Raw genomic sequence first — 26,851 nt, 5'->3', positions numbered from 1 at the left:
GTCCACAAAGAATTGAAATGTAATTTCCGTTGTCAATTTAGGTGCAGAATTTGGAGAAAGCTGGAATCCTCAACAAAACAAAAGTATGTGAGAATGGAAAAAAAGTGAGGTGAGCAAGATATTATTATCTTTGTGTAACAAGTGTGACACCATGTGACATTATCCCCAAACCTCTCCCTTGTTTTCCTGTATCAGTCATGGTTGTTTTACCCATTTTAAGGAAAAACTGGAGTCAGACATGGACGGTTCTTCACGGAGGAATGCTAACATTCCACAAAGACCCAAAGTCTGCAGCAACAGGTGCCGCGGTACGTCTTACACTTCACGATAATGATAGGACTTTTCTATGTAACGACTCACAAGAGAGGAAAGTGCTCCCTCTGGGTAACTAAAAAGCTCTGATACCTGTATGCTGAATTCCTGCGCTTTTAGCATTCTGTACATCATGACAGGGTTAAGCGAGGGTGTAGTTAAGTGCAGAATCAATCACTAATCTTTTTGTAAAACTTATTTGAATAGTTAGACTTTTTGTTTATACAAACCACGCCTTTTTTTTCACATTTCGTATCTACTTTGAAAAATGAAACACAGAACTGCAGCATGGCGTCAACTGCTGTGTCACTTCCGTGAGGTGTGACAGTGCAGACAAGCCCTCGGGCCACGAGCTGGTGGGGACAGCCACATCTTTTGTTTCATGCTGTTAGCCTCTTGGAATGCGGTGCAGTCAGTTTCGTAAACAGCTGGATATTTTTCCCCACACAGAACAAGACCAATCAGATTGTTCCAGAGTTCACCGTGGACCTCAGAGGAGCGACGATTGGCTGGGCCTCAAAGGACAAATCGAGCAAGAAGAATGTTTTAGAGGTGTGTTCGTTTGTTGACACGGAGCGCAATATAAATTGGGCCTTTTAATGTATGCTTTTATGGCTCCATGAATGTACAACTAAAACATCCTTTCATATATTCATTACCAGAGTTTGATAAACTGTTGTGATGAATGAGTGAAAGGACTTCAGCGGTGATTTTTGACATATTTATTTCCCTTGAGATCCAAAGAAAGACTATTTATTTGTCCTGTTCAATCTCATTTTTCTCTCCTTCAGTTAAAAGGAAAGAATGGCGTGGAGTTTCTGATACAGTATGATACAGAAAGCATCATCACTGACTGGCACAAAGTCTTAGTGGACACCATACGACAACTTGTAAGTCCTTGCATTGCACAGCACAGATAAAAGGAAATTATTAGAAAACCCCTGCAAAAAAGGCAGATGTTATGGGATTGTTCTGTCTTTTTTTGAAAAAGTTAAGACTCAAAGTAAAGTCTGATGTTGCATAAATGTCTATGAAGAAATATGAAGGTACAGCCAGTAAATACTTAGCTTTGTATAAAGCCTGGAAACATAGGCTCACAGCTTTGACCAATCTGGCCAAGGATAAAGAAAATCAACCACCATATCCCACTGAATGTCTTCTTTCTGCCTGTTTCAAGAATATTTCAATGTCACAATTTACAGTATCTGAAATTTTACATTCTGCACTTGAGATGACAATATTAATTCTGGCAAATACTTTTTTTATGAATATTTTTAAAAAAAATGAAATAATTCTCTGGTGGCCGTGAAAAAAACTCGAAACACCTGCTTTAGAGCCAATGCATGGTTTGTCCCTTCTGGGCTACAGTAGTAACATGCCAATGCAACCTGATGGCAGGGCGAGGGGGGGTGGAGCACAACATCTACTGATAAAAATGGTTTGAAAACACAACAATTCTTATGTTCATGTAATTCTTCATCAATTTGGTCATTTTGAATGCTGAATTTCTTTCACTCAAAGTCTTTTTTCAAAACGTGTTAATATTGTGCGACATCTTCGTTAGATTCACTTGTTTAGTTGGTCTGTGTTCATCAGGAGTACCATGACCACCATTCTGAGGAGGAAGACGGAGATTTGTATGAAAAGATCGGCAACCCAGAGCGAGATGACAAACTTGGAGGTGGCTTCGACAAGCGAAAATGTAACCTGAAAAAAGACTTGATTTTCCTTCACTGCTTAAACAAACTGTGTCTGATTTAAATGTGCCATGAATGATGGAATCACGATGACCCAGTTTGAGACATCAGCCCCATTGAGAGCTAAATTACAATTATCTTAAACGTCTGTCGTCGCTCTTTTTAGCCACCAAACCAAGTGTCACACACTCATCCAGCTCTGCAGGAGAAACTGACCAAAAGAAGGTTCGAACCAAGCTGATGAAGTTGCTCCTTAAGCGCCCCACGCTGCAGTCAGTCAAAGAAAAAGGCTACATCAGAGGTAAGCTCAAACAAGGGCATAGATAAAAGTAGTTTGGCTGATTGTGAAAAGTGGAAATGAAAACAGAACAAAAAAAGGAATAGCACGTCATGACTACAAGACAATTAAGAACAATGGTTCTGTTTTTAACGTGTCTGGTTTTAACTTCCCCGAAGGAGTCAAGTGAATTCATAAAGCACATTTGTCCAAATTGCTGTACATTAAAATAGCAATTAAGGCAGGAGAATTTTTAGATATAATGCAAGAGCGTTTAATGAACTGCATTTTAAGGAAATGCTTTAAATACACGACAAACATTTGTAACATTTAAGGCGCTTGAGATAATGAACCCATAAATAAACCCATCAGTCATAAGATTACGACCACTAACAGACAGGAAGTGAAAAACACTGATCATTTCGTTGCAATGGGTCAAAGCATCTCCACAACTGCAGTCCTTGTTGGATGTTCATGGTCAACAGTGGTTCGGACCTACCAATAATGCTCCAAGAAAGTAAAGCTGACGAGACATGGGTAGCCAAGTTGGGGATAAGTGCGAGGCCATGTTCGATCCAGCCAGATTGAGTAAAAAAAAGAGCTTCTGCAGTTTAGATTGCTGACAAAGTTAATTGCTGGTTCTGACACAAAGGTGTCAGAACACACAGTGCGCCGCAGTTTGTTGCTGCAGACCGGTCAGGGTGACCTTGCTGACCTTTGTCCTCCACTGAAAGCACCTACAATGGACACATTAGCATCAGAACTGGAACAATGATGAATCACATTTTCTTTTACATCATGTGGATGCATGTCTTTTCTGCGGAAGATGTGTCATCTCAATGCTCTACGGGTGGGAGACAAACCAGCGGGGGGAAGTGTGATGCTGCAATTCATGTGAATGTTACTGGGACATCTACCACCTAACTAAACAGAGTTGCTAACCAAGTACACACCTTCAATGAAATGGTATTCCATTGAATTGGTATTCCGATGAATTGGTATTCCCTGAGGCCTCTCTAATACACCCTGCTACATTGCACAAATAGTTCAAGAAAGATTAGACAAAAATGACAACTAGTTTGAACTGTTGGCTTAACTCCAAATTCTTAAATATCAGTCCAAACAAGCTTTTGTGGGATGTGTGCAACAAACAAGTCTGATTTATGGAGGCCGCACCTCACAACTTAGTCCATGCCATAGTGGTTCAAGGCTGTTTTAGTGGCAAAAAGAAGAAAAGAAAAAGGTGGTTGATGAGAGTATATGTCTAATATATACTGTGGAATACAGGGAAAAAAAAAACAACTTGTGTTCAAAGAGAAGAAGATATGATGAGTAGGAATTAGGTTTCATCTTTATCTTGAAGCAGTATCATATGTGATACCACTGCTAATAATGATGATCTCACTTCCTGCAGAAAATGTGTTTGGTTGTCATCTTGCCACACTATGTTCACAAGAGAAGACCACAGTTCCCAGTTTTGTGGAGAAATGTATTCAAGCAGTGGAGAGGAGAGGTAAGCTACTTTGTTTTGATCACAGATAAATTATATCAAAGTGTTTTTTTTGTCCAACATGGCAGCCAACCCACATGTGTCGATGTGTTGGTTTGCAGGCTTAGACATCGATGGACTGTACAGAGTCAGTGGGAACCTTGCTGTCATACAGAAACTCCGCTTCAAGGCCGATCATGGTAAAGTCAATAAGTTTTTAAAAAGAGTTAAACGGCGAAATTACAGGGAATTTACTCATTGAAAGCAGTCTTTAGTAGCTTAGTTTAGACAACAGCGCCCCCTGCTGTGTTTTAACGTTGTGTGCACCTGTTGTGTTTTAAACAGAGGAACTGGACCTCGAGGACGGTCAGTGGGAAGACGTTCATGTCATCACCGGAGCGTTGAAGTTGTTTTTCCGAGAGCTTCCTGAGCCGCTTTTCCCTTTCAGCCACTTTAATAAGTTCATCTCAGCCATCAGTGAGCAGATTTTTGAGTCCATAAATTAATATCAACATGAGATTTCTCCCCATCTACAGACAGACATTGTTTATTTTCACCGATCATGCATTTAGTGAGGTCTGTTTCCTTTTCATGATTTGCTGATCATGGTTTTTCATTCTGTTTATCTAGGAATCCCTGATTACAACACAAAGCTGTCTTGCATTTATGAATTGGTCAGATCCCTTCCTGCTCCAAACCATGACACCATGGAGCTGCTTTTTGGTCATCTACACAGGTTTGCTTAATCTTTATTTCCCTCTTTTATTACCCTATTTATATTCATTTTTAGAATAAGATCTCGTGACCAGAGAGGTTAGCGCATGACAGACAAAATGACAAATATAGATGGGTTTCCCGTATCATGTAATGTGTTCAACAATCAATTAATTGTTATTTTCTTCCTGCCAGTGGCATCTTTAAGCTAAGCACTGAGCTGAATAGCTCTTTATTTTCATTTGGTTTCCCTCTGTTGAGACTCAGCAGTGTGTCCCACAGCTGGTTCAACTTGCTTTAATAAGTTAGTTCCTTTAGGCATCTTCTCATTTGTCTGATTTCTGTCCTCCATCCTCCTGCTGGTGACCTGGAAAATCATTCTTAGCCAAATATTTGAAGGATGTCATGATTCCTAAAATGTACACGGAGGAGTGGAGAGACTTTCCAGAGGAGATAAAATTGAGGCCACAGTGTGTCCTTTGCAGAAGTTTGTTTGGCATTCGTGACAGCTGAAGGGGGCGTGGCATGTTAATCCTTCACTGTAAATTGAATAGAAAGTAAATGTCTGCTTTGTCACGAACAGGTTTAATGCTCATCTGACAGAAAAAAAACAGTAGACCGCAGGAAAACAATGCTAAGATGATGAAGCTGTGTCACATCATATTTAATTGACGTATTAGGTGTATACCATTTGGGAATTCAGGGAATGAAACACCTCCAGGGCCACAGTTCTACCTTAGATGATCTTGTCCAAAGGCCGCTTTCTTTCACAATGCGCATTTCATTGATATTTGTACAGGCTGTGGGTTTTGACACAACAATTTCCATGTCATGCAACACACGTAGATACACAAAACACAGCAAAATGAAACATGAACCAACACTTTGCAAAGCACAGTTACCCAGAGAAAATGCAGGAACAAAAGAGAAAACACAACATTTTGTAAAGCACAATTAAACTAATAAATAAATGTATTGTCCTTTTGGGAAATGTCATGTTGTCTGTTCTGCTGTTGTATGTTGTAAAGTGTTGTGTATTTTGATTTGTCTAATGCTTTTGAGCTTTATGTAACTTCGGTCATTGGATGAAAACGTCAGTATCCTGGCTTGTGAAATCCCCCTTCGTGGTCAGAACCAAACCGTGCTTTGGATAAAGTCGAGCGCATACTCAGCAGTATTAGAAATTTCCAATAATTGTCACAGTGCTCTGATCTGAAGAGACCCTTATCATGACAGCAGGGAATCACTGATGGCAAAAATCAATCAAGTTTTCAATCCCAGATAGAGTTTAAAATGCGCCTGTCTTCATCCAGAGCACGGTTTGTTTCTGACCATGAATGGAGATTTCGTCCTCCTGTATACTGACGTTTTCACTCACTATAGAGCTGAGACATTCAATATAATATAACTTTATTTAATGTGTGATAGACCTAAATATGAACCAGCTAATTGAAGAAAAACTAAATGCAAACAATCGTTCGTTCCAGCTCCAGATATGAACAAGTCTTGGCGATGCTGCATACAAAAGATAAACGACTTCTCTCAGAACTATTTCATTTCTCTGACAGGCTCATTAAGTTCGGGGAGGACAATCGCATGACCGTACAGAACGTGGCAATCGTGTTCGGCCCGACGCTGCTTCGGCCCGAGATGGAGTCGGCCAACATCACCATGCACATGGTCTTTCAGAACCAGATAGTGGAGTTTATCCTGAATGAATATGAGCGCATCTTCCACTCCAGATAAGGCAGCCACAAGCCTCCAGTGCGGACCTGGAGAAACATTCGAATGTGCTTGAGTAATTTAAAATGCTACATTTACTTTGGCAGGCACATCAGCAGCTTCAGTGCAACATCTCAAATTAAACTCTCTTGTAAGAATAAGTAAAAGTGGCCTTCAAGTTTAACCCGACTCGATAAGGGATCCACCAGTTGTCTTTGCTGAGAATATTTAAAGCATGTTTAACCACTGTTTTGTCTGGGTTTTCACTGTAGGAGGCTGACACTGGTAATATTTTCTTTTGCAGTATTGTAGGATCGGATGTGGAGCCACACATGTAGACTGATGTGATTTGGTCTTGTGTGTTTTTACTGAGCTGAGCTTGTTTCTTCGGTGAAAGGACTGTATCATATTGCTTTTACCCCTTGAGACACGAGGTGTCTTACTCTCACAAGCCATTTTCTCCTGTTTTAATTCTTCTACTTGTTTATATTTCCTTGTTGTTTCAGTTCCTCTAAATACCTGAGTCATAAGAGGTCAAACCTGAATGAATGCATTAATGCTGTTTTTAAGAAATAATCAGTGATTGCTTCTAACTTTATTTCAAAGCATGTATAGACTTAATTGTTGTTTTGGATTTGAAATGACAACATATCATGTACTGCAGTAATTGAGATTATATTATAATGTTGTATTTTTTTCTTTTCAGCCTCCCTTTTACCCATGAATTTTGTTGTAATGTAGAAATGTATAAAATAAGAATATTAATACCTTACTTTAGATTAGGTAACGATATGGCAGAGTATTTGCGCAGTCTGTAGATTATTTTTTGTTGAATTCTTAAACACATTTTTCAGTCATGCTGTACTTGAAGAGCTTAACACAGTAGAATTATAAACTGGTAATTCTCTTTTCTATTTCTTGTGACAGTTTGAAGTAAAATCAATCTGACAATAAACCTGAAAAGTGGATGTTTCAAGAAATGTTTGACCTGTAAATAGTAATAGATGGCATATTTATGCTGAAAGTTGTTAAAGCACAAGTTCTTCCTTAATAAAATAACTTTGATAAAAATGTTTTCTATTTGAATTATTATTATGTATCTAAAATAAAATGTACACTTGTAAGAGACTGACAGTGACACTTTTTTAGTTGGTGTCCTACAGAGAAAAAGTGTTCTTATGAGGTACAGTATTTCTTTGTTCAAAATAAACTCTTATAGAAAATTAGTAATTTAGTATTATCAGAAAGAAGAACAAAATCTATTAAAGATAAATCAGTCAATATTCAGAATGGACAAGGAGAGAGGAGTTTTTACATGTATATTTTTTATCATTGTTTAATTATTTTTTATGTTTTATTCTATAAGCAGTATGGAAATATTCCATCTTATTTACATATCAAAATAGCGGAATAAGGAAATCAATTTTAAGTTTATTTTAGGTTAACAATGAGTGTCTCTAAGAACACAATACTTTTGTAGATAGCTTAAGCTACTTTAGCTTCCACTACTGGTAAATTAGATATAAAACTTTTGAATTTGATGATTGTGATTTTTTTTCTGATGAAAATTTGTGTTGATGCGATTTCACCGTCCGTGTAGCTAGTCGGAACTATTTGAGTGGTGGGACGCCTCCGGAAGCTGTCAGCCGTGAACACCGCATCAACTGCAATGAGTTTTGAGTGGCCCTGGCAATATAATTTCCCACCGTTTTTTACGTGAGTCAGATATTTATGAAGCAGGTCTTTAAAAGAGCGTTGAAGAAGGTTTTTTTAACATCCACTTTTATGCGTTACCGAATTGTGTTGCGCTGATTTGCGAGTTAGCATCATGTTAGCAAGCTAGTTGGCTAGACGACAGATTGCTAGGGAAGTGGATTTACACTCACAGTGTTTCTAAAGTTTAAGAATGAGCTTTTGGCTTGTTTCAACGGATCATTAAGGCTTAATGTAATGCAGATATATTTAACAATTAAATGTAACTAAGATCTTGTCAGAGTTTTGACATAAAACTGTTTAGCTGTGCGTTGTTTTGATAGGACTTGGTACCAGCTAACGATAACTCCTCTCAAACGAAGTTCTCATTTGAACACTGACATTTACACAAATGTTTGCTCAGCTCTTCTTTTTCTTGTTGATCATTTAGGGTCACAAGCTTTGGTGTTACACTTACTGGAGTATAACTGACAGAGTGCTGAAGTCTTATTAAAGAAATGAAACGTTAAAACAGTAAATAAATACTAATTAGAAGGGACATCGTAATTTAATGAAACTTGACACATTTGACGGATCTAACACTGTCTGTAGGGAGATTAGTATACCCCGGAAACCATGTGAATGTGCGCCACAGATTGAAGACTGTTGATAAGCGTTTTCTAAGAAATGTGAATTTCTCAGTAGTAATGCTTGCTATGAGTCTGTGCTAATGTGTGATAAGTGTGTGTTGACGCCTAAAAGCGAAGGTCCTTTTTGATGAAAACTGGTGAATCCTTTTGAAATGTCTGCATTTCTTCATAGATACGACTTCGGACATCCTTAAATGTTCACAAGAGTTATAAAAGCTGATAAAGAGAACCCAATTAAACTTGAGGCACTTAATTGCTGACCAAAATTATTCAAGATTACATCTGTAGTGTGTGGTCCTTTTGAAGGTGTAAGTCTTATTTATGCAGAAATATGGACAATTCTAAAGCATTTTGGAACTATCAAGCATCACAGTCACGTAATGAACATTACGTGACTGTGATGCATGGCCTTCAACTTCTGTGTTAGCCTATTGACTTCATACTAAACAAAAATGAATAATACGTCCAGCCTTTGTGCATGGTTGACAGATTTAAACACATACTGTTGAGACAATACTGAAAGCACATTTATGTCTGTTATACCTGATAGTTATTAAAATTTACATTTCAACTATTTTATCACAGAAACATTAGATGTCAAAGGAACCCAATTGAGAAAGTGTTAGATAACTTCGTCTCATTTTAATGCTTATTCCAGCGAATAAAACTCTTTTTAAAAAGTCATGTTGGTTGTCTTGGACAGATTGGCTATCATCCGATGCAAGGTAAGATGTTATAGGGATACTGAACATAAATGTGGACCGTTTAGAAAAATTATAAAAGGAGTTCTGTCTCACTGTGGCAGCTTTTGGTATATATTAAGAAGACCAACATGAGAGAAATGTCAGCTAATAGTTAGACTTAACATGGTCAAAATGAGTTTTTATTTCGCAAAAATGAATCAAAATTCCCTAATTGTATAAAGTAATTATGTAAAAAGATCAATATTACATCAATTAAGATTATTTAAAACAAATGATGCTCTTAACAACATGAAAACAACATTTTAAAAATCACTCTGGATATATGAAAACTTAAGGGAAGCTTCCCAGCTTGAATGTTTGTCACAGTTCACTTAATTCACAGGCAGTTTGAACTGTTATTGCAGTGCCCTGAGTATTATTAACAGTTTTTTTGCTCGTCTTCTTCTGGACAGACTACAGCCTAATGTTGACACAAGGCAGAAGCAGCTGGCGGCCTGGTGTTCCCTGGCTCTGTCGTACTGCCGGCATCACAAGCTCTACACCCTGGACGTCATGGAGGCGCAGGAAAGCCCTGTATTCAACAACAAGAAGATAGAACGTATCCTGAAAGTCCAGCTGTGAGGCAGTCAAAGCCAGAATTTTACCACACGTAGTTGCTTGAAAAACAGCGATTTGTTACCATCTTGTGGCAAAATTGTTACATGTAGATTGCCAGAGAAGAGTTTATTGGCTCCCTTCTTTATTGGGATAGGAAATTCCGGCCACAGGATATTAATGTTGACATAGATCACATGGCTTTTAGGACAGTGTCAACTCTGTTTCTCCCTTTCATATAACTGCAGTAGCCTGCTTAGATTAAATTCAAGTAATTTTCTTTTGAGGTTTCCTTTTATTTAAGCCTGATGTAAAAAAAAAAACCATACATATTCAGTTTGCCCTTAACGCAGTTCCAGGAAAACTGTCGATGGAAGCAATTCAGGTTGTGTTTGAGGAATTGAGGAAAAAAGGTAAATCTTATTCTGTCTTCATGTTTTTGCAGTGCTGAGATTAGCAGTGATAAACATATTTTTAAATGTCTGACTTTAGGGAACCTGGAATGGTTGGACAAAAGCAAGTCTCGGTGTTTAGTAATGTGGAGACGACCGGAGGAATGGGGCAAGTTGATATACCAGTGGGTGAGTCACAGACTACCTTGTTGCTCGTTTGAGGGATAGATCAAGACTGAGAAGAAAGCAGAAAGTGTTATTTATAGCTCCAACAATTTTATGTGTTATTAGTCATTATTACACTATTATAATGTAGAAACCTCGAAGCACAAAACCAGAAGGATCGACGCTATACTGCCTAGCCCTCTCCATGCATTTACCACCATTAAATTAGCTGGGTTACAGCCAGTTTTCTGCTCTAACCTGGTTTCTTAAACATCAAACAAACATGAGACCATGCTTATGTAATGGAGGTTTTTTTTCCTTGAGCTAGATTTCTCCCAGAGGAGGTAGCCAGTTTTTAATAGACAGTCTTCTTGAAGACAGCAAAAGTATCGCTGTGGCATCAGAAAAACAGCATTAAAGGAGACATCATTCAGACTCTTACATCCCGCACTCTGGCAAAATCTAATTCAAACTCTGTCTGTAACAGCAACGCACACAAAGTACCCCTTTATAACTTCAAAGTTCAGGTTCCACTCTAAAGATTTCATTATCTGAGAAATTCAAAGACATTTGCACTGTAAGGAAGTGCTGTGTGTTGTGCCACTACCAGTGACAAATTTGATAAGTAATGCCCTCAAAGTAAGATCAGTGATATGGTTGGATTCTGCTTAGTCACCTGCTTGATGTAATCGCTGATTGTTCATGGTCATATTCTGATTTCTCGGGACGGTCAGAGGCCTTTTTTAGGATTTAGAAAGATACCATCGGCTTTAACTCAAGGTTTGGAATATCATAAAGGTGGTTGATTTCATTGCCACGGTAACTTGGCAGGTTAGAAGAAATTTCACTGCCTTCCAAACAATCTGTGACTTGAAAAACCAGTTTCTCTTAAGAATGAGAGACCATGTAAATCCTTTGGTTTTAAGTCACAGGCATGTAAAGAGATATGAGATATGTTATGTCAGAGGACAGATCTGCTTATCTAAAAATATAATTTGATTAAACCACTAAAGATTATGTTTTTTTTTTTTTATCTCATAGGATTTAAAAGCAGCATGAAGAATGTAAAAAAAAAAAAACACTGAACAATTTAAAAAAACAACAACATTCAAAGTACATTTACCAGGTTGAAAGAATGAGGTTAATATGGTCTTATATGTCATAAGAATACACCTGCTACACGCTGATTTCATGAAAAACACAACGTTTAAAGTTGGACACAATGTTTGGGCAGTGATACTGATAGGAACGTTAAAACAGTCTAGCTTCCTTTCTGTGGCTGCAGCCTCTTAGTCTGGATTATGTTTGTAAATCGATCATATTTATCAAGGATTATAGTAAATTCTTCTTGTGGGAAATTTCCAGCTCCAGGTCTGTGTTTGTGACGGTGAAAAAAAAAAAAAACATGCTTGGGTTACGTAAGCCAGAAAACATAAAGATACCTTCACCCCAGGTCATAGAACTGTATGTGTATATATAAATATATACATTTAAGCATAAAAATGTCCAGAATCACCACCTGTAGCCATAGAAAAATAATCGCTTTGTATAAGCTATGCTGTTAGATGACAACTTAAGTGTTTAAATCAGATGAAGAGATTTTTAGAGCATGTATGGTGCCAGAGTAACTGGGGTGCATCTATAAAGGCTGCGGTTGTACGTCACAGCCTTTGTAGGTGTACAGACATTATGAAACCCACACGGGCTGCAGCTCAAAACAAACGCTCATTAAAGCAAAGCAAAGCAAGAGCCTGCACAGCTTGTACAGCTTGTACTGCACACACGTTGCTGTTGATGTTTTCTTCTGTGAAGTGAGGCGTGATTCCCCGATGTCATTGTGTGTTTGAATGTTTTTAAGTTTAAAGGGGTTTGCTGAAGATATAAGTATTAATAAGTATTGTCTGTGTGCTGAAGACATGATAACTGGTCTTCCAAATCATGTTTTTGGTTAGTTTTTAAACAACTAATTGAACTTAATATTCATCAAGTAGGTAATTAGTCTGCAGCATAAATAATCAATAATAGTTATTAGTCTAGTCATTGCCAAAGGTCATTATGTGTGATTATTGCTGCTGGCAGGAAGGATCTCCAGTATCTTTCTTTGTTGCAGCTAAGCTGAAGAAGCCTCTGACTGAACACTCCAAGTTGTTTGATCACTGTGTTGTGTAGTGGCTGTGCAGCGTTGTCTGTTAAGTGTTTGCAACGGAGCAGTCCCCATCACACAACCTTCTTTACCAGTTTATTCAATTCAATTTACTCACTGGCTGCTGTACCATTAGGTGACTACAAAGCAGATTGCTCTTGCCACCACAGGCTTGTAGATGATATACAACATCATGGTGCATCATGTCCTGTCTTGTTGTCAGCCTCTGTGTTGCATTTCCAGTTCAGTCTGTTGTCCAGATAAATCCCCAGGTGTCTGTAGTCCTCCATCACCAGCACCTCTTCTCCTAGGAAAGAAATAGTTGTGAGGACAGCTGGTCTGTCGTCGTTGATGGGAGATGGATCAGAGGCATGATGGAGCTGACTCGGGCTAAGGTTGAAAAGTTGGAATTTACTTCCACGTAGCTGCTCCACGTAGGTCTTCAGGACCCAGTATTTAAATCAAGTGGGATTGGAGCGGGGAGCTACAAATCAGCTGGGGAAGTCACATTTTATTGATTTATGCATGGGATTTATTGAACATGGCATCCTTCTTGCTTTAACATTCACAACTATGAAAATAAAACTGAATAAAACGTGTTGAATTCACTCATCTTGATGTAACACTCTGGCTTTCACCTTCCAGAACAAAAAAAGTAAGATAAAATACATATTTCCTTAAATTTGAGTTGTTAGAAGAATAACTTGTTGTTCTTTGCCGTCACAAAAAAACACTTTGATGCATTTTCTAAGAGACCTTTATTTTACTTTTTTAACATTATAGGTTTCCAAAAACGGCATGCTCAACTCTGTTTTTACACTTTACGAGCTGGCGAATGGCGATGACGCAGAAGGTGAAGGTAGGCAATCATTTAAGGCTTTTTTTCTGTGTTTTGTTGTTTTTAATGCTGCCAAAATCTTGTTGGTTTCAATATAGTTGATATGAAATGTACGGTGGCCGACACGTGCAAACGCGCTGCAAACGGCGAAACAAATCCAACAGTAAAACGCTGCAATAGAAAAATGCGGCAATCACAAAAACGACCGGAGCACACGCGCTGCAAACCCCAAAACACATGCAAGAGAGAAACGCAGCAAACTCCAAAACACATGCAAGAGAGAAACGCAGCAAACTCCAAAACACATGCAAGAGAGAAACGCAGCAAACTCCAAAACACATGCAAGAGAGAAACGCAGCAAACTCCAAAACACATGCAAGAGAGAAACGCTGCAAACTTCAAAACACAACGGAAGTTCGCCAGGCCACTAGGGGGTCTCGACCTACCATATTAATGAAAGAGAAGAAAGTCAAAAGGTACGTTGTCCTTTATGTCTTTTTTTAAACACTTGGCCGTAATCTTTCACTTTATTATAGAAGAGCAGCGGAGTTATGTCGCTATAGTAAGGTAAAAGATTACGGTTAAGTGTTTAAAAAAGACATAAATGACAACGTACCTTTTGACTTTCTTCTCTTTCATTAATATGGTAGGTCGAGACCCCCTAGTGGCCTGGCGAACTTCCGTTGTGTTTTGAAGTTTGCAGCGTTTCTCTCTTGCATGTGTTTTGAAGTTTGCAGCGTTTCTCTCTTGCATGTGTTTTGAAGTTTGCAGCGTTTCTCTCTTGCATGTGTTTTGGGGTTTGCAGCGTTTCTCTCTTGCATTGTAAGTTCTTATCTGCAATAGACAGCGGTCGGAGTGCCCTCAGTTTGGAGAATCAGGGTGAATTTCTGACAAGGGTGCCACAGAAAAACAAATTTTCACTATCTAAGACACCTCCAATCTAAAATTGTCTATCATTAAATTTAAATACTCTACATATATATATGGAGAGATTTTTTTTACACCACAAAATGTTTGCATCAGACATTTGTTTCTATTATCATATATTCTCCTCTAAATAGGCTCCCATTGCTCTGGAAGTTTGTGCCATTCCAGGCTTTTCTCTCATTTTTAGTCTTGACCAGCGGAAATTTGAGTCACAGCTGATCAGCAGCAGTATTCCATCGAGCAGCCACCGAGGCATAACTGAATGGTCGTTCTTCCGTTGAAAATAGCCATCTGATGCTAAAGTGATGAGGTGTAAATGCACTGTTGTGTTTGCTTGAACCGCTGTGAAAGATTTTACGGTCTAAGATGTTTTGAATGGTACGTGGCTGTAATTCTGTGGCCTTGTCCTGTGTAGCTGTTAGCTTAGTTTTAGCTAAATCCCTACTTGATTCTCCGAGCTGAGAGCGCTCTGACTGCAGGAAAGACACTGACTCCTTATAAATACTTCACGCCACCTCCTGAAATATCTTGTCATTTTTCTCATCTTGGTTTTTGCACGTGATGCACCATGTAAACTGCTCTAAGGTGACTGTAAATGTGACTGTAACGACGTGCCATTGGTCCCTCAAATGCTGAAAAAAGACCTCTGAAAGCACCCCGTGCTGTTTGGTCCAATCTGTGGCTTATTGGAGGGTCCTCGTAAGCTTTGCCTTTTCAGAAAAGCTGCAACCCAGACCATAAGTTATTGTGGAGTTTACATCTGCTCATTTCTCTGTGAACAAACTATTAGAACCGGCTGGTCGCTTACCCCCTCATGCATGCCAGGACTTGACATGTGCCTTTGTTATAAGAGTATAGTTGTTTGACACATCGATGAGTGGTCATGATGTTTTTGCTTATCGGTATGTAAATAGAAAATATTGTTATTGTACTTTATTGCTGTAATCTCTTCCTGCAGAGTTCCATGGTTTAGAAGAGTGGATGCTGCTGCGCTCATTACAGGCTTTACAGACGGAGGGCAAAGCAGAGATCTTCACCATGGATGACGGAAAAGGTGTCAAATTCTTCTGAAGCGGTGCTGGAATCACACACGCTCTGCCTGGGAGTCCTCAAAATGTACCTTACTGGCAAATTTTAGGATGTAGCCATATAAGGCTACACGATGTGCACCTCGATGCCCAGCCCTGTGGATGCTGGTTGTGTAATTGTTGTTGTTGCCTTTTGGTTCAAATCCTCCTTTTTTCTGGAAGAGAACCATGATCGTTTCTATGTGTTTGGGGGGAAAAAAGAACATCTGAGGTGAAACTGTTTAGTTGTCACAGGCGACATTTGTTGCCATTTAAACATGCAATGAGTATCAGGGGACTAAATACTATCATGTCTGAATACTTTAGGGGAAAATTTTCCCCACAGGCTGTAACTTAACTTCTTTATTATTTTAAAATGCATCTAGTTTTATTTCCGTTTTCTCTGTTAACAAGTTTATTGTGTAGAGTTAGCTACGGACCTTCGCTTGGCTGTTGTTCCTCTGTTCCAGCCAGGCATCCCAAAGAACTCCCACAACACGACACCAGAGGGACTTTGTATTCTCAGAATAAATGCTTCCAGAAGAGGAACAGCACAGAGACTTGATCCAAACCTGGTTCAACTCAGCTGAGTGTAATATTATAGGGGACTTCATGTGCAGATCGCTGTCATCCTTTTTATTGTGCTGTAGCTAATGTGATGCACCTGTTATCGCTCTCTCTCTCACTCTGTCTATCTTCAACCTCTCTTTTCATATCTATTAGGAAAATAAATTAGAGATTTCTTAAATTTGTTTGTTTTTCATTTGTGATGTCTCAAAAATCTTTGAATTGTTTTAGGTGTTGTGTGAAAGCATGAACTCTCGCGTGTTCGTGTAGAGTCGAACCACAGACCTGGAGCTGTTATGATCTCTGGCTGCAGCTGAACAGCACTGGATGCTCCACTGTTTTCCAGACTGGGGATGATACAGCTCCGGGGAATCGTGTGCGTGTGTGTGTGTGTGTGTGTGTGTGTGTATATTTGCTGATAAAAACCCTATATGTGCACTAGTGGGACAGGTGGGGCTCAGTGTGGCCTTGGCTGATAGTGGTATCCTGTTTCAGAAGCAGCTGCTCTCAGCGGTATAGCCCCCCCTGCAGGCCAGGCCCGCACAGCTCACCATGATCTTACGGGCTGCTTATCTCTCTCATTCAGGCTAATCAAATGACGGCAATGACTCATCAGTGGTATCTTAATTCAAAGGAACTTTAGGGGAATTGATTAGTTTAGTGGTAACTTGCTGTTTACGCACAAACTTTCAAATTAAACAGACAGACTGTGGCACAAGTTGAGATATTCAACAAAATGTCAAAGGAGGTCAGTCGACTGTAACTTTTGTTCTTCTAAAGTTTTATGGCATTAGGATTGGCCTTTTAATACATTAAAAAAAAATATCTACTCCTTTTTTTGCAACACTGGGGTAAGATAAATTAGCACTTTGGAGAGAGGTGATCTAATTAAATCTGCGGTTTTAAAGGCGACTGGTGAACCAGCACTGCTCTAACCAGATTGTGAATCCTCCCTCTCAGCGCGTCAAAGCTGCGAGGGGCGGACTTGGGAGCGCGCACTGGGAGCCCTCAGGACTCACAACCCAGCAGAGCTTTGTTGATATTGGCAGTTCCGTCCTTTCACAGGAGGTTATGGTTTAAGTCTTTGGAGAGAGAAGAGGAGAAACAACGCGAATTATTTTGCACAGATTATGCGTTGCTGTGCGCACTGCTTTTGCACGAAATGTTTCCACACAGCAGCTGTAATGAGTAAGTCTACCTTTCTTTTTCTTTTCTTTTTCATATCTTTTTTTTAAAAGTTATTTTAAAGGTTGGTAATATCTACAGATAAGAGCAGTTCGCATGTTCTAGATCGTTTTAATCGTCTCTTGTTAGTCGTTGTTATTTTGTGGTCAGACTTTGTTTAAAGCCACTGACTTCATTGGCATCATGCACATGTGATATTGATCTTAAAGTAACTGTGCTCTATTTTAATATCATTTCTACATTTAGACTCTAGATCAAGAAGGCGTTAAACCTGCCACAATGTCTCACGCACAAGTTGAGATACCTGGACGCGGTTTCCCAGGCCTCTCTGTGGATATGAACGACGACTGCCTGTCCCGGGTCCCATCCGTGCTGAGGACGCACGGTTTGGGCGCACGGAGAAACTCGTATGGCCTGCAGAAAATAAGCATGGATATTGATTCGCCTTTATACAGCGGTGCCCTCTCCAAAGCATTGTCTTGGTCAGCTGAGAATATTCTAACGCTCAGCGAGTCCAGAGTGGAGGAAGAAAAAATCGACGAGACGCCGCCGTCGTCGTCTTCTCCCGTTTCCAGCCCGGGGACCAGCTCCAGCACGCCCGCATGCAGCATAGAGCCCGACGCCGGGTCCCCCGGTGGTAACTGGGATTCAGTTCAGAGATCCAGCGCTCGGGATGCGAGCTCTGACTCTGAGAACGAACTCCAAAATAAACAAAATAAGATCTTGTCTCGCATCACGTTTGATAGTCAGTGGGAGCAGGAAGAGAAAGAGGACGTGGAGACAAAAGCTGTGGCAACTTCACCTGATGGAAGATATCTCAAATTCAACATAGAGATTGGAAGGGGATCTTTCAAGACTGTCTATAAAGGACTGGACACAGAGACCACAGTGGAGGTTGCATGGTGTGAGCTACAGGTAGGTGCTCTTATAGTTCCCTGCCAAAACCAAACTACTAGTCATACTATACACAACATTTTTGGACGCAATGGCTTGATATTAAGAAAGAAATTCCCGTTATTTACTTTTATAATTCAAAGTTGCATGCTATTTTATCCAATGGATATTCTGTCGTGCTATCCCGAGCAAGAAACCCAGGTCAAGTACACTGGCTGATACTTCCCCTGATTTACTGCCCCACTCAACTCTAATTCTTGCCTCAGTGCATTGGTGTTGATGTGAAGCAGCTAATCTGGTGTATATTATTCCTCGCTGACCTTGAGTTGGGTTGTGTCAATCCCTTACACAGTAACCCAGGTCATTCTGTTGGCAGTCAGCCTCAACTGAACCACTCTTCCTACCATGATCCCCTTTAATCTCCTTTTTCATTAACAACCAGTGACACCAAGGCCCTCTAACTGCAAACTAACAACTGAGCGGCAATAGAACATTTATTATGCAGCTCTGATGATCTATCATCCGTGTTTTTGTATGTGAGAATGAGGCACTTGTACTCTGTCATGTTTCCATCCTGTGAGATGGGACTGTCTTGGTTATGTGGGCTTGTAGGCGATATGCAGATTTTGTAAATATGAAGTAAGACAGGCAAATCAAAGAATATGGGCTGCTGTAAAGGTGTAGAGATTTCAGTGCTTTTGTGCCACAGGGTTTGGCATTGAGGGCATCAAACAGCCTGGGTAACAGCTGCCTCCTCTGTTACTTACATGGTTTGATAGCACAGTGGTGGATTTAAAGATTTAAGCTTTAACTCCACCCTCAACGTTTGCCTTTGTGTGTGACGCGCATCGGTTTCAGTATCTGGCTGCCACATGAGCCTCCTTAGGCCCAGACACTGAATTAATTACTTCCGTTCAACAATTGTTCTCATTTTGATTAAGGCGTTTTAATCATATCGGAAGTTGTTTTAAGAAATGAACGCAGTTTGCTCAACAGAAAAAAAAATCACAAAGGTAGTTATTGATCTGCATTTAAACTCCGCAGAAGGCAGACATTTTGGGACTGTGTAGGGGTGAAGTAAAACTGTCCTTTAGGCTCAAACACCACGAGCAGCAGCTTGAGATGTGTGCCTCGAGAGCCCACCTCCCAGATCACGCAACAGGTGTCCGCTGAGAGGAGGTAGATAGATGCAGGGTTGCTCCCTGGCTCCTCTGAGAGGCACAGAAAACCCGTTACCAACACAGTCATTGATGTTTCACTCCCTTGGGTCAGATATAAGTGGGAGTTCTTCACCATTTGTGGTTTGACATTTAAAGCATACCCATGATTTTGAATTTTGGAGAGTGAAAAAGCACAACAGATTTTTGTTGCTGCTTCTGTGGCCATGGGCCATTTTGGAAACCAGCACGCTATTTCATCTCTTTGCTTCAGACATGAGCTAAGTTAAGCTCCTTAATCACTCCTAATAAGCTTAAAGGTGGCCATTGTTGATATGGTTACTGTTGTGATAAGTTAACCTCGAAGAGACAGACTTAGCCGCATTGGCATTTGTGAACGGAATTCACCACCTTGTCCTTCTCTTGTGCCACTGATGCTTAAGAGAAACATGTAAGCTTCCTGTTGGTGGCTAAACACAATCGCTCCCGTAATGTTGATGGAGCAGCAGTTGAAGGTGCGTCATCATAAGTCAAGTATAAATGCCTTAAGCTCTTCTAAATATGTATTTCACAGACTTAGATGTAATCTGCAGGATGTTAAAATCGGTAGTTTAAGATGCGAGGAGGTTTAAACCATATCTGTCTCGCCTGACTCCCACTTCTAAAGATAATTATTTAAATTCATTCATATATTTATTGATATATATATATATGCAGGTATTCTCCAGTGTACAGTGTATTGTCAACAGTGTTGCACTGAATGCAGGTCTGTTTTGTCAGTGTCCACAGGGACTTTTTGTATTAGCACACAAGCAAAAAGTAAATAAAACATTTAGATTCTTCCATGACAAGCAACTCCAAAGCTTAGCCAGGACACTGGAATGTACCGGAAGGAGCTTTGTGTCCCTGCTCGTGAAAGAAATGACTCTGAATAAAACTAATCTCTCACTCGAGTCAAAGTTCCTGTGAGCTTAAAATAGCAACATTTAGACACCACAAAACTCTGTAGTTGGACTGTGTAGAACTATATATGTATATGTATATATATATGTATATATATATATATATATATATATATATATATATATATATATATATATATATACCCTGCAAATGTGGAGGAAGAGTCGATAATGTGTCTTTCTGTGGATGCTTTCTTCCTGTATTCTTGTAATTCTTCAGGTATCCAGCGACAGCACTACTATCATGATGTTTTTTTTAGATCAGCAGTGGAATGTAGTTTAGCATATGTACTCAAAAACTATTTTATATACTTAAACTTCACCGTACCATTGTACTTATATAACGACAAATGAATCTCGCTGTTTTAGACGATGCTACTGAGTATGTATAGTAATTAAAATGAGCTCCACATCAGTATTATGGTGGCCCATTTCAGTTGTGTCATGATATGAAATTTATAATTCCTGAATAAGGCATTCTGAGTAGTGAGAAGCAATACAAAGTACATCAGAGATGTTTAGATGCTAATACTGTTGTACTAACAACGGAGCATTTTTTACCTCTGGTATTGATACTTTTACTCGAGTAAAATATTTATGCTACCGCTTGCAAAACTGCTTGTTGAATTATTTAAGCCAGACTAATGTGTTGATGTCAGCAGCATCAGACTGTTTTGCTGTGTCGTTCAAATACTGGCGCAGGCATTTATGTCGGGTAATAAAAAAAGAAGAAACAGAAAGCAAGAAAAGACGAGTACAGAACTGCCAAAGACTTCTTCAGTAAGAGTTGACATTACACATGATGCATGCCCTGTTCAATTTAAGGAATACACGCCAAATGTTTTTGCTTATCTTATATTTTTATGTATAGGCTCCAGCCCGCCCGCGACCCGATCGACGGATTCAGCGGTATAGATAATGGATGGATGGATGGATATTTTTATGTTAAAAAGACACATTTCAGTCAGTACTGTATGAACCTCAACAATTAAGCACAGGTTTCATGGACTTATTTCATAGACTCTTTGGCTTTAGAAAATCTTTACCTCACCTGTTCGAAAACATTGTAATCATATGGTTGTTGTAACTACAACTCTAAAAAGCTTTTTTAAAAGGAATGGTCCATTCTTGGTAAAGTTTGTTCACATTCGTGTGTTATTTCCAGTGTGATAATCAGACAGTGTTACACATTAAGAACTTAAGAGTTGTTAAGCCGTGTGGTTGTAAATTTAGTGCCTGGTAATTTTCCTGAAAGAAACTGGGCAGGAATACCCTTTCCATGTGGTAGCTGCCTAGCAACCCTTCCCCCCATCTACAGGTGATTCAGGTGTGATATAGGAAATGTAGACTGAGCTTTGAAGGGAACGCAGAGGTGATAAAAAATGGATGAGCTGTGGCACGGTCCCTTTCACTTCCCTGTGTTGCACAGAGAACAAGTTTAAAGCCTTAATTTATCTTTGCTATCCTGCAAATCGGCATCAAATATGAAAAGCTGATCACCAGTCTTTGCATGGTGTGATGAGCACAAATATCCTACACTACATGACACAGGGGACTGAATGCAACAACCCAGTGAGCCATTGAGTAACTGATAGGAGAGAGATCACTGAGACACAGATCCTCCTTTAAACGGCATTAGTTGCACAATACCTGATCTCATTCAAAGCCTGCAGCTTCCTGAATATCCCTCCACCTTGCACCAGACACTCAGCCACTTGTATACTCTCATGTTTCATTTTTAGACTGAAACAAACATGCATTCTTTAGCCATGCTCCATATAAACAGTTTCCCTATGCTCGATTACACCCCAACCACCTGTATTTTCAGTATTAATCAGTGTTTATGAAGGGCCTGCTTAATGTAAGGTTAGCTTGAATGCATTTAAAAAATACTGCTGCACCCACAAGCAATTAACCTTTTACTTCGATGCATAAATACAGGCTGCAACCTAGACCATAACATACCGAGTTGTGCATGGTGTGGGTTTTTTAGTTTACTGGGCATGAAATGATTCATAGGATTTTTCTTGGTTAATGCTTTTTTGTAGTAGCCTGTTTCTGAGACACATAAGACTTGACACTGCTTCTTGTGTGGGGTATTATTAATGAGTTGTCTGAAGGTGTTTGCCTGTTGTAAACATGTAGTTTTAATGCAGTAGTGTTTGAAATAGAACACTCAGCCATTAAAAGGGGTTTCATGAAAACAAAATGTATTTTTCTTTCATGATCAAATTTAATTTTACTTAGGTTTTTAATTATTTTATGAAACTGTTCATGTCTTCTTTTTTTTGTTTTTTGGCAGGGAGGGCTGGTATCTTCCATACAAACACAATAAATCCATCCAAAAGATAATCAAATGAATCAGTAAAGAAAATACCTTTTGTGGCTTTCTTCTGCTTACATGTCATTGGTCTCTGTGAAAGGACAGTTATCTGAGGACAATAGGGAGGAGGGCGTGGTGGTAGAACATTTACACGAGCGCTGCAGCAGTTAGAACTGGAGCCGTGAAAGTGAGCTCGTGATAAAAGGAGCTGGAAGCGACTCTGTTTTAGCTTTATTTCTAAAGCTTGTAGAACGGTACAAGATTCAGCTAACGCTGTAAAACCTAATGCAAAAGTTATCGCTTCACAGTTTGTTGTCTGAGTTATGAGGTTAAAGAACAAAGTGTGAATCTAGTTTGACACAAGTCCTAGATTTCCTGTTGCCTCCTCTGTCTCTTTCTCTCTTATGCCAGCCAGAGTTGCAGACTACAAGCTGTGTAACCTTTATCTGAATATGGCTAGTGTTCACTGACAAGCAGTGGGCTTGCTATCAGTCCTACTGTGGCCAACATCAACAGTGTCTTTCCTTGTAGGGCCCACTTTGTGGCGAGATCCAGCTTATCAGGGCAAGCTCATGCTCTGCGAGGAGAAAGTTAAGGAGGCCTACAGTGATAGTCTACATTTACTCTTGGCGGCACGTCACTTTGACGTGAGGGCTGTTTGTTGGTTTGCATTAGTTCTGCACAATCGTGAAAGGAAGCTTGCATTGGGTCACCTATAGAACTTGTACTGTAGTAAGTGTGCGCTTATTTGGTTATTGCTATGCTGGATACTTCATGGCTGTTTCATACAGAATACAGTCTTAAATTGGATAGCAGTGCCTCATAGGCTGTTTTTGATATTTTCTCATTTCCAATAATGTAGGTGCATGCAGAAGCTGCATGGTGACTGTGTTTGTAATGGAAACTGTAGACCTAGGAAGTTTGAAGGTTAGCATCTATGTTTTTTTCCTATACATCTCAGCTCTGTGATGTATATGGTTACAATACAAACTCCCCTAAGATATGCAAGGGGAGGCTGCTCAGTGATGCTTGTTAAGATAAGAGAGAAACAAAGAAAGCTACTTCTTTTACCACGTTAAGTGGGAATGTTCTCTGCAATGTACAGTCTTGAGCTGCACCTTGTAAACTTTTAAAGCGGTCTTGAGCAAAGGCTCTCCAGACTTTCTGAAAGCTTTTTTCTCTGGACATGGGCTGCTTTTTCTTTTATAATTTTCAGTTCAGTCCTTGTACCTGAACATTTTCAGAGGAATGTGTTTGTTTTGTTAGTTTTTTTAAGCCACTTAACTCTGACCTATGAATCATTCAAGCATAAAAAAGGCACCGAACTCAAGGGATGAACCCCTAAAGTTCCTGTTGTGTCTGCACACAACAACTTAGCAAAGAACCAATTTTAAATCAAAATCATGATCAGAATATCTTTATTGTCATTGTATAAGTGCAACAAACTCTCAGATTTGGTGCTATAAAAGAAGGTTCAAAAATTAAAAGTCAAACATCAAATTATAACAAACATCAGCTTAAAGAGGCACATCAGTTAAATAAAGAGATGAATAAATATCAACCATAAAAATAAGTAATATGTAAAAATAATGCATGACCGGCTGTTGCATTTCCTAAGCAGTACATTGCATAGCTGAATGTTTAAGTAGTCGGGTTTGTTCAGAATTCAGTGCAATGACCGCTCTGGGGTATAAATAGTTTTGTAGTCTGTTTGTTCTAGCTCTAATGGTTCTGAAGCGCTTCCTTGAGGGCAACTGTGTTTGTTACCAGCAGCCTGTCACAAAGACATCATTTGTTCTCATCCCTTCAGTTGCATCTATGCCATATATGCCAAAGATAACAAAGTTTAACAGACATAAAATGGTATTTTTGCACCAACAATGTGATTCCCAAAGAACTTTTAGCTGAAGAGAAGACATCTCAGCATGGTGTGCAGTGTAACCTTAAAGATTTTAGTAAACTGGACAAAAGGAGGACAAAAGAAGTGCCAGTGAATGAAAAGTATCTGAAACTCTACTCTTCCTAAGAGTGAAAGACACAGAATTAGAAAGATGCATCCAGACCTTCAGTTGAGCCATCTACTGTCAGCCCAAGCCTCATCAGAAATGGGCTCCAAGGAAGGTTGGCTGTCAAGAAGCCGTTCTTAAGGAAGGGAAACGGGGAGAAAAGGCTGAGCTGTGCCAAAGGACACAAGAAGTGGACTGAAAATCAGCAACAGGTCAGCAACTGGCAACGGGTCTTATGAAGGGATGAATCCTCTCGAGGTGGTTTGAAACTTTTGCACAGCACTGTACATCCAGAATATTCTGTGAAGTCATAACATAATTTTCAATGTTATTACTGACTGGATGTACATCAGCTTCTTATCATAATAAGTAAATGATTCACTGATTAATGTAATGCTGAAACTACATGCGACTTTGCCAGACATAGATGGGGAAGATTGCAAGTTAAGTAATTATAGAGGTAATGATAGAGCTATTGTCCTCTCATGTACAAAAATATGCCTTTGCCAAGCACAAAACACTGCTGTATCTGCTGAGTCTTTGCTTATTTTGGGTTTTCTCAGCTGATCGATTTTTTTTTTTATTTATTTATTTTTTTTTTATGTGAGAGATTTTAGTAAGTTGTCCAGATTTGTTTAAAGTTTTCCAGCTCAGTGATATTATTCCTGTAATCCACACTTCATACGGCCACTTGGTCTGCTTCATGTTTTTCAGATGAGGCTCATTGGAAAGCTTCTTTCTTTCATGTTGTTTTATCCCCTGAGATCCTTTTAAAATGACTTCAATATCCACGTCTTTACAAGAACTTTTTGTATTTATTGTAATCGCATTGGCTTTTTGTTTTAGATGAGCATTAGTGTACTTTATGATTGCATCTTCTGTCGCTGCATTGAGTTTTCATCAGTGACGCACATGTTGTTTTCCTCTTCTGAGACAAGCCCTTAACTCCCAGATAAGCCCCTACAGCCATATCTTTGAAAGAATATCAAAACTGTTCTTTATAAAGATGATCCCTAACACGCTGTAAGCCTCCGCACGCAGTGCTGTAACAACAGGTTAATTGCTTGACATACATTGTGAGATGGGACTAAAAAGCACAGTTTGTGTCAGGATGATGTCTAATTTGAGGCTTCACATATAAATACCACCGGCTAAACTGTGCGGCCACTTTCCAAAAGAGTTAGGACAGAATTAGATGATTTGCAAGTCATTAAATGTCTGAAAAAAAGAAGAAACCAAGGGAGTACATTTCTGTTTGAATATTACTTATTTCCAGTTTCTTTAAAAGTTTGGCCAATGGCTAACAAAATGTTTCCTTATTCTCGCTTGATGTCTTGTCTGTGTCTTGTTTTTCATTTTATGATTTTCTAACTTTGTACAACAGAGCCATGCTGTTTCATTTTAAGCCGAATGGCATTTTCTTGTTGAAACAGACGAGGCTGACCCCGAAAAAGACACTAATGTTGTCCCTTCAAACCTGTATACACTTTAGTATTAATGATGGACTCTAAATGCAGATCTCTGAGCTGGTAATAAACCCAGAGGGATGTATCCATGATTTTAGAGAAGAATTTCACATATTGATTGTTCCTCAGTGCGTCTTAATTTAGCCTGGGCCCTGAGTTGTCACCTGCATGTCTGGATGTGGGTTATATTTGGTCTTTCCTTTGCATGATAGTGTTTAAACTTTCATTTGTTGTAGCAGAAATCAAATTGACATTGCTTTTCAGAAATGATTTAGCTTTTTGATTCAGTTCTGAAACCCTTTCCCTCTTTACCTCTAAACACTCTTTCTCATGTTCTCTTTATATCCATAGATACAGTCTTTTCTTGCCCCTTATTCAGCTTTGTGGGAACTGTATTGCTGATGTTCAATACAAATTTTCTTTTAAGATTTTGTCTTGTACTACTTACATTTCAGCTTTGGGCTTAAATGATTTGCTTTAGTCTTTATCGACATTGAACATAACATCCAAATGCTTTTTGAAATTGATGCAAGTATATAAATATAAATGAAGAAAAAAAAGAAACTCTGGCAGCTTCTAGTTATTCTGTTGGTATCAATGCTATTTTAATAATATAGCTGCAATTTGATCTGATGATCCCAATGGTTGTGATTTTTTTGTTATGAGCAGACTTTGTTGGATTCAGAACAATAAAACAAGAAGTAAGAATCACATCATTTTGGCCAGCGAGAATCAAAATCGGCCATAATTTACCTTTTTAATAAAGGTTAATAAATAATAAAATATTGAGCTTCTACAAAGAGAAAGATATCTTCTCTCATTGGTGTCTTTAACTATGTTTGACTGTACAGACAACTCTGGTGAAAAACGTGTGGTTTCCCTCCCGTTTCCTAAACAAACCAAAGACT

General features: G+C 39.2%; 3 protein-coding genes across 6 annotated transcripts in view; all 3 read left to right on the top strand.

Annotated features, from left to right (window-relative positions):
* Window positions 1-7,282, top strand: part of arhgap27 (Rho GTPase activating protein 27) — a 32,147-nt gene extending 24,865 nt beyond the window's left edge. For 2 of the 3 annotated variants that reach the window (XM_075458352.1, XM_075458351.1), the window contains exons 9-19: window positions 42-109; window positions 221-308; window positions 763-864; window positions 1,104-1,202; window positions 1,891-2,014; window positions 2,176-2,310; window positions 3,701-3,799; window positions 3,898-3,975; window positions 4,121-4,252; window positions 4,406-4,511; window positions 6,058-7,282. In XM_075458352.1, the coding sequence (XP_075314467.1) occupies window positions 42-109; window positions 221-308; window positions 763-864; window positions 1,104-1,202; window positions 1,891-2,014; window positions 2,176-2,310; window positions 3,701-3,799; window positions 3,898-3,975; window positions 4,121-4,252; window positions 4,406-4,511; window positions 6,058-6,235 (1,209 nt within the window). In that variant the 3' untranslated portion in view covers window positions 6,236-7,282. The remainder of the gene's footprint in view (window positions 1-41; window positions 110-220; window positions 309-762; window positions 865-1,103; window positions 1,203-1,890; window positions 2,015-2,175; window positions 2,311-3,700; window positions 3,800-3,897; window positions 3,976-4,120; window positions 4,253-4,405; window positions 4,512-6,057) is intronic. The other variant, XM_075458353.1, reaches the window with a different exon arrangement.
* Window positions 7,283-7,837: 555 nt separating this feature from the next.
* Window positions 7,838-16,131, top strand: vps25 (vacuolar protein sorting 25 homolog). The gene is made up of 6 exons (XM_075457440.1): window positions 7,838-7,927; window positions 9,710-9,855; window positions 10,211-10,264; window positions 10,344-10,432; window positions 13,335-13,410; window positions 15,275-16,131. Exons 1-6 carry the CDS (start codon window positions 7,881-7,883, stop codon window positions 15,385-15,387), a joined length of 525 nt encoding a protein of 174 aa, XP_075313555.1. The 5' UTR covers window positions 7,838-7,880; the 3' UTR covers window positions 15,388-16,131.
* A 510-nt stretch (window positions 16,132-16,641) lies between these two features.
* wnk4a (WNK lysine deficient protein kinase 4a) overlaps window positions 16,642-26,851 on the top strand; it is a 43,958-nt gene continuing 33,748 nt past the window's right edge. The window contains exons 1-2 of one of the 2 annotated variants that reach the window (XM_075457983.1): window positions 16,642-17,138; window positions 17,382-18,050. In XM_075457983.1, coding sequence (XP_075314098.1) covers window positions 17,415-18,050 — 636 coding nt within the window. In that variant the 5' untranslated portion in view covers window positions 16,642-17,138; window positions 17,382-17,414. The remainder of the gene's footprint in view (window positions 17,139-17,381; window positions 18,051-26,851) is intronic. The other variant, XM_075457984.1, reaches the window with a different exon arrangement.

Source organism: Odontesthes bonariensis, chromosome 23, assembly GCF_027942865.1.
Source record: "Odontesthes bonariensis isolate fOdoBon6 chromosome 23, fOdoBon6.hap1, whole genome shotgun sequence".
Lineage (NCBI taxonomy): Eukaryota > Metazoa > Chordata > Actinopteri > Atheriniformes > Atherinopsidae > Odontesthes > Odontesthes bonariensis.
Note: the sequence above shows the minus strand (reverse complement) of the source record. Positions and strands in the feature narration are given on the sequence as shown.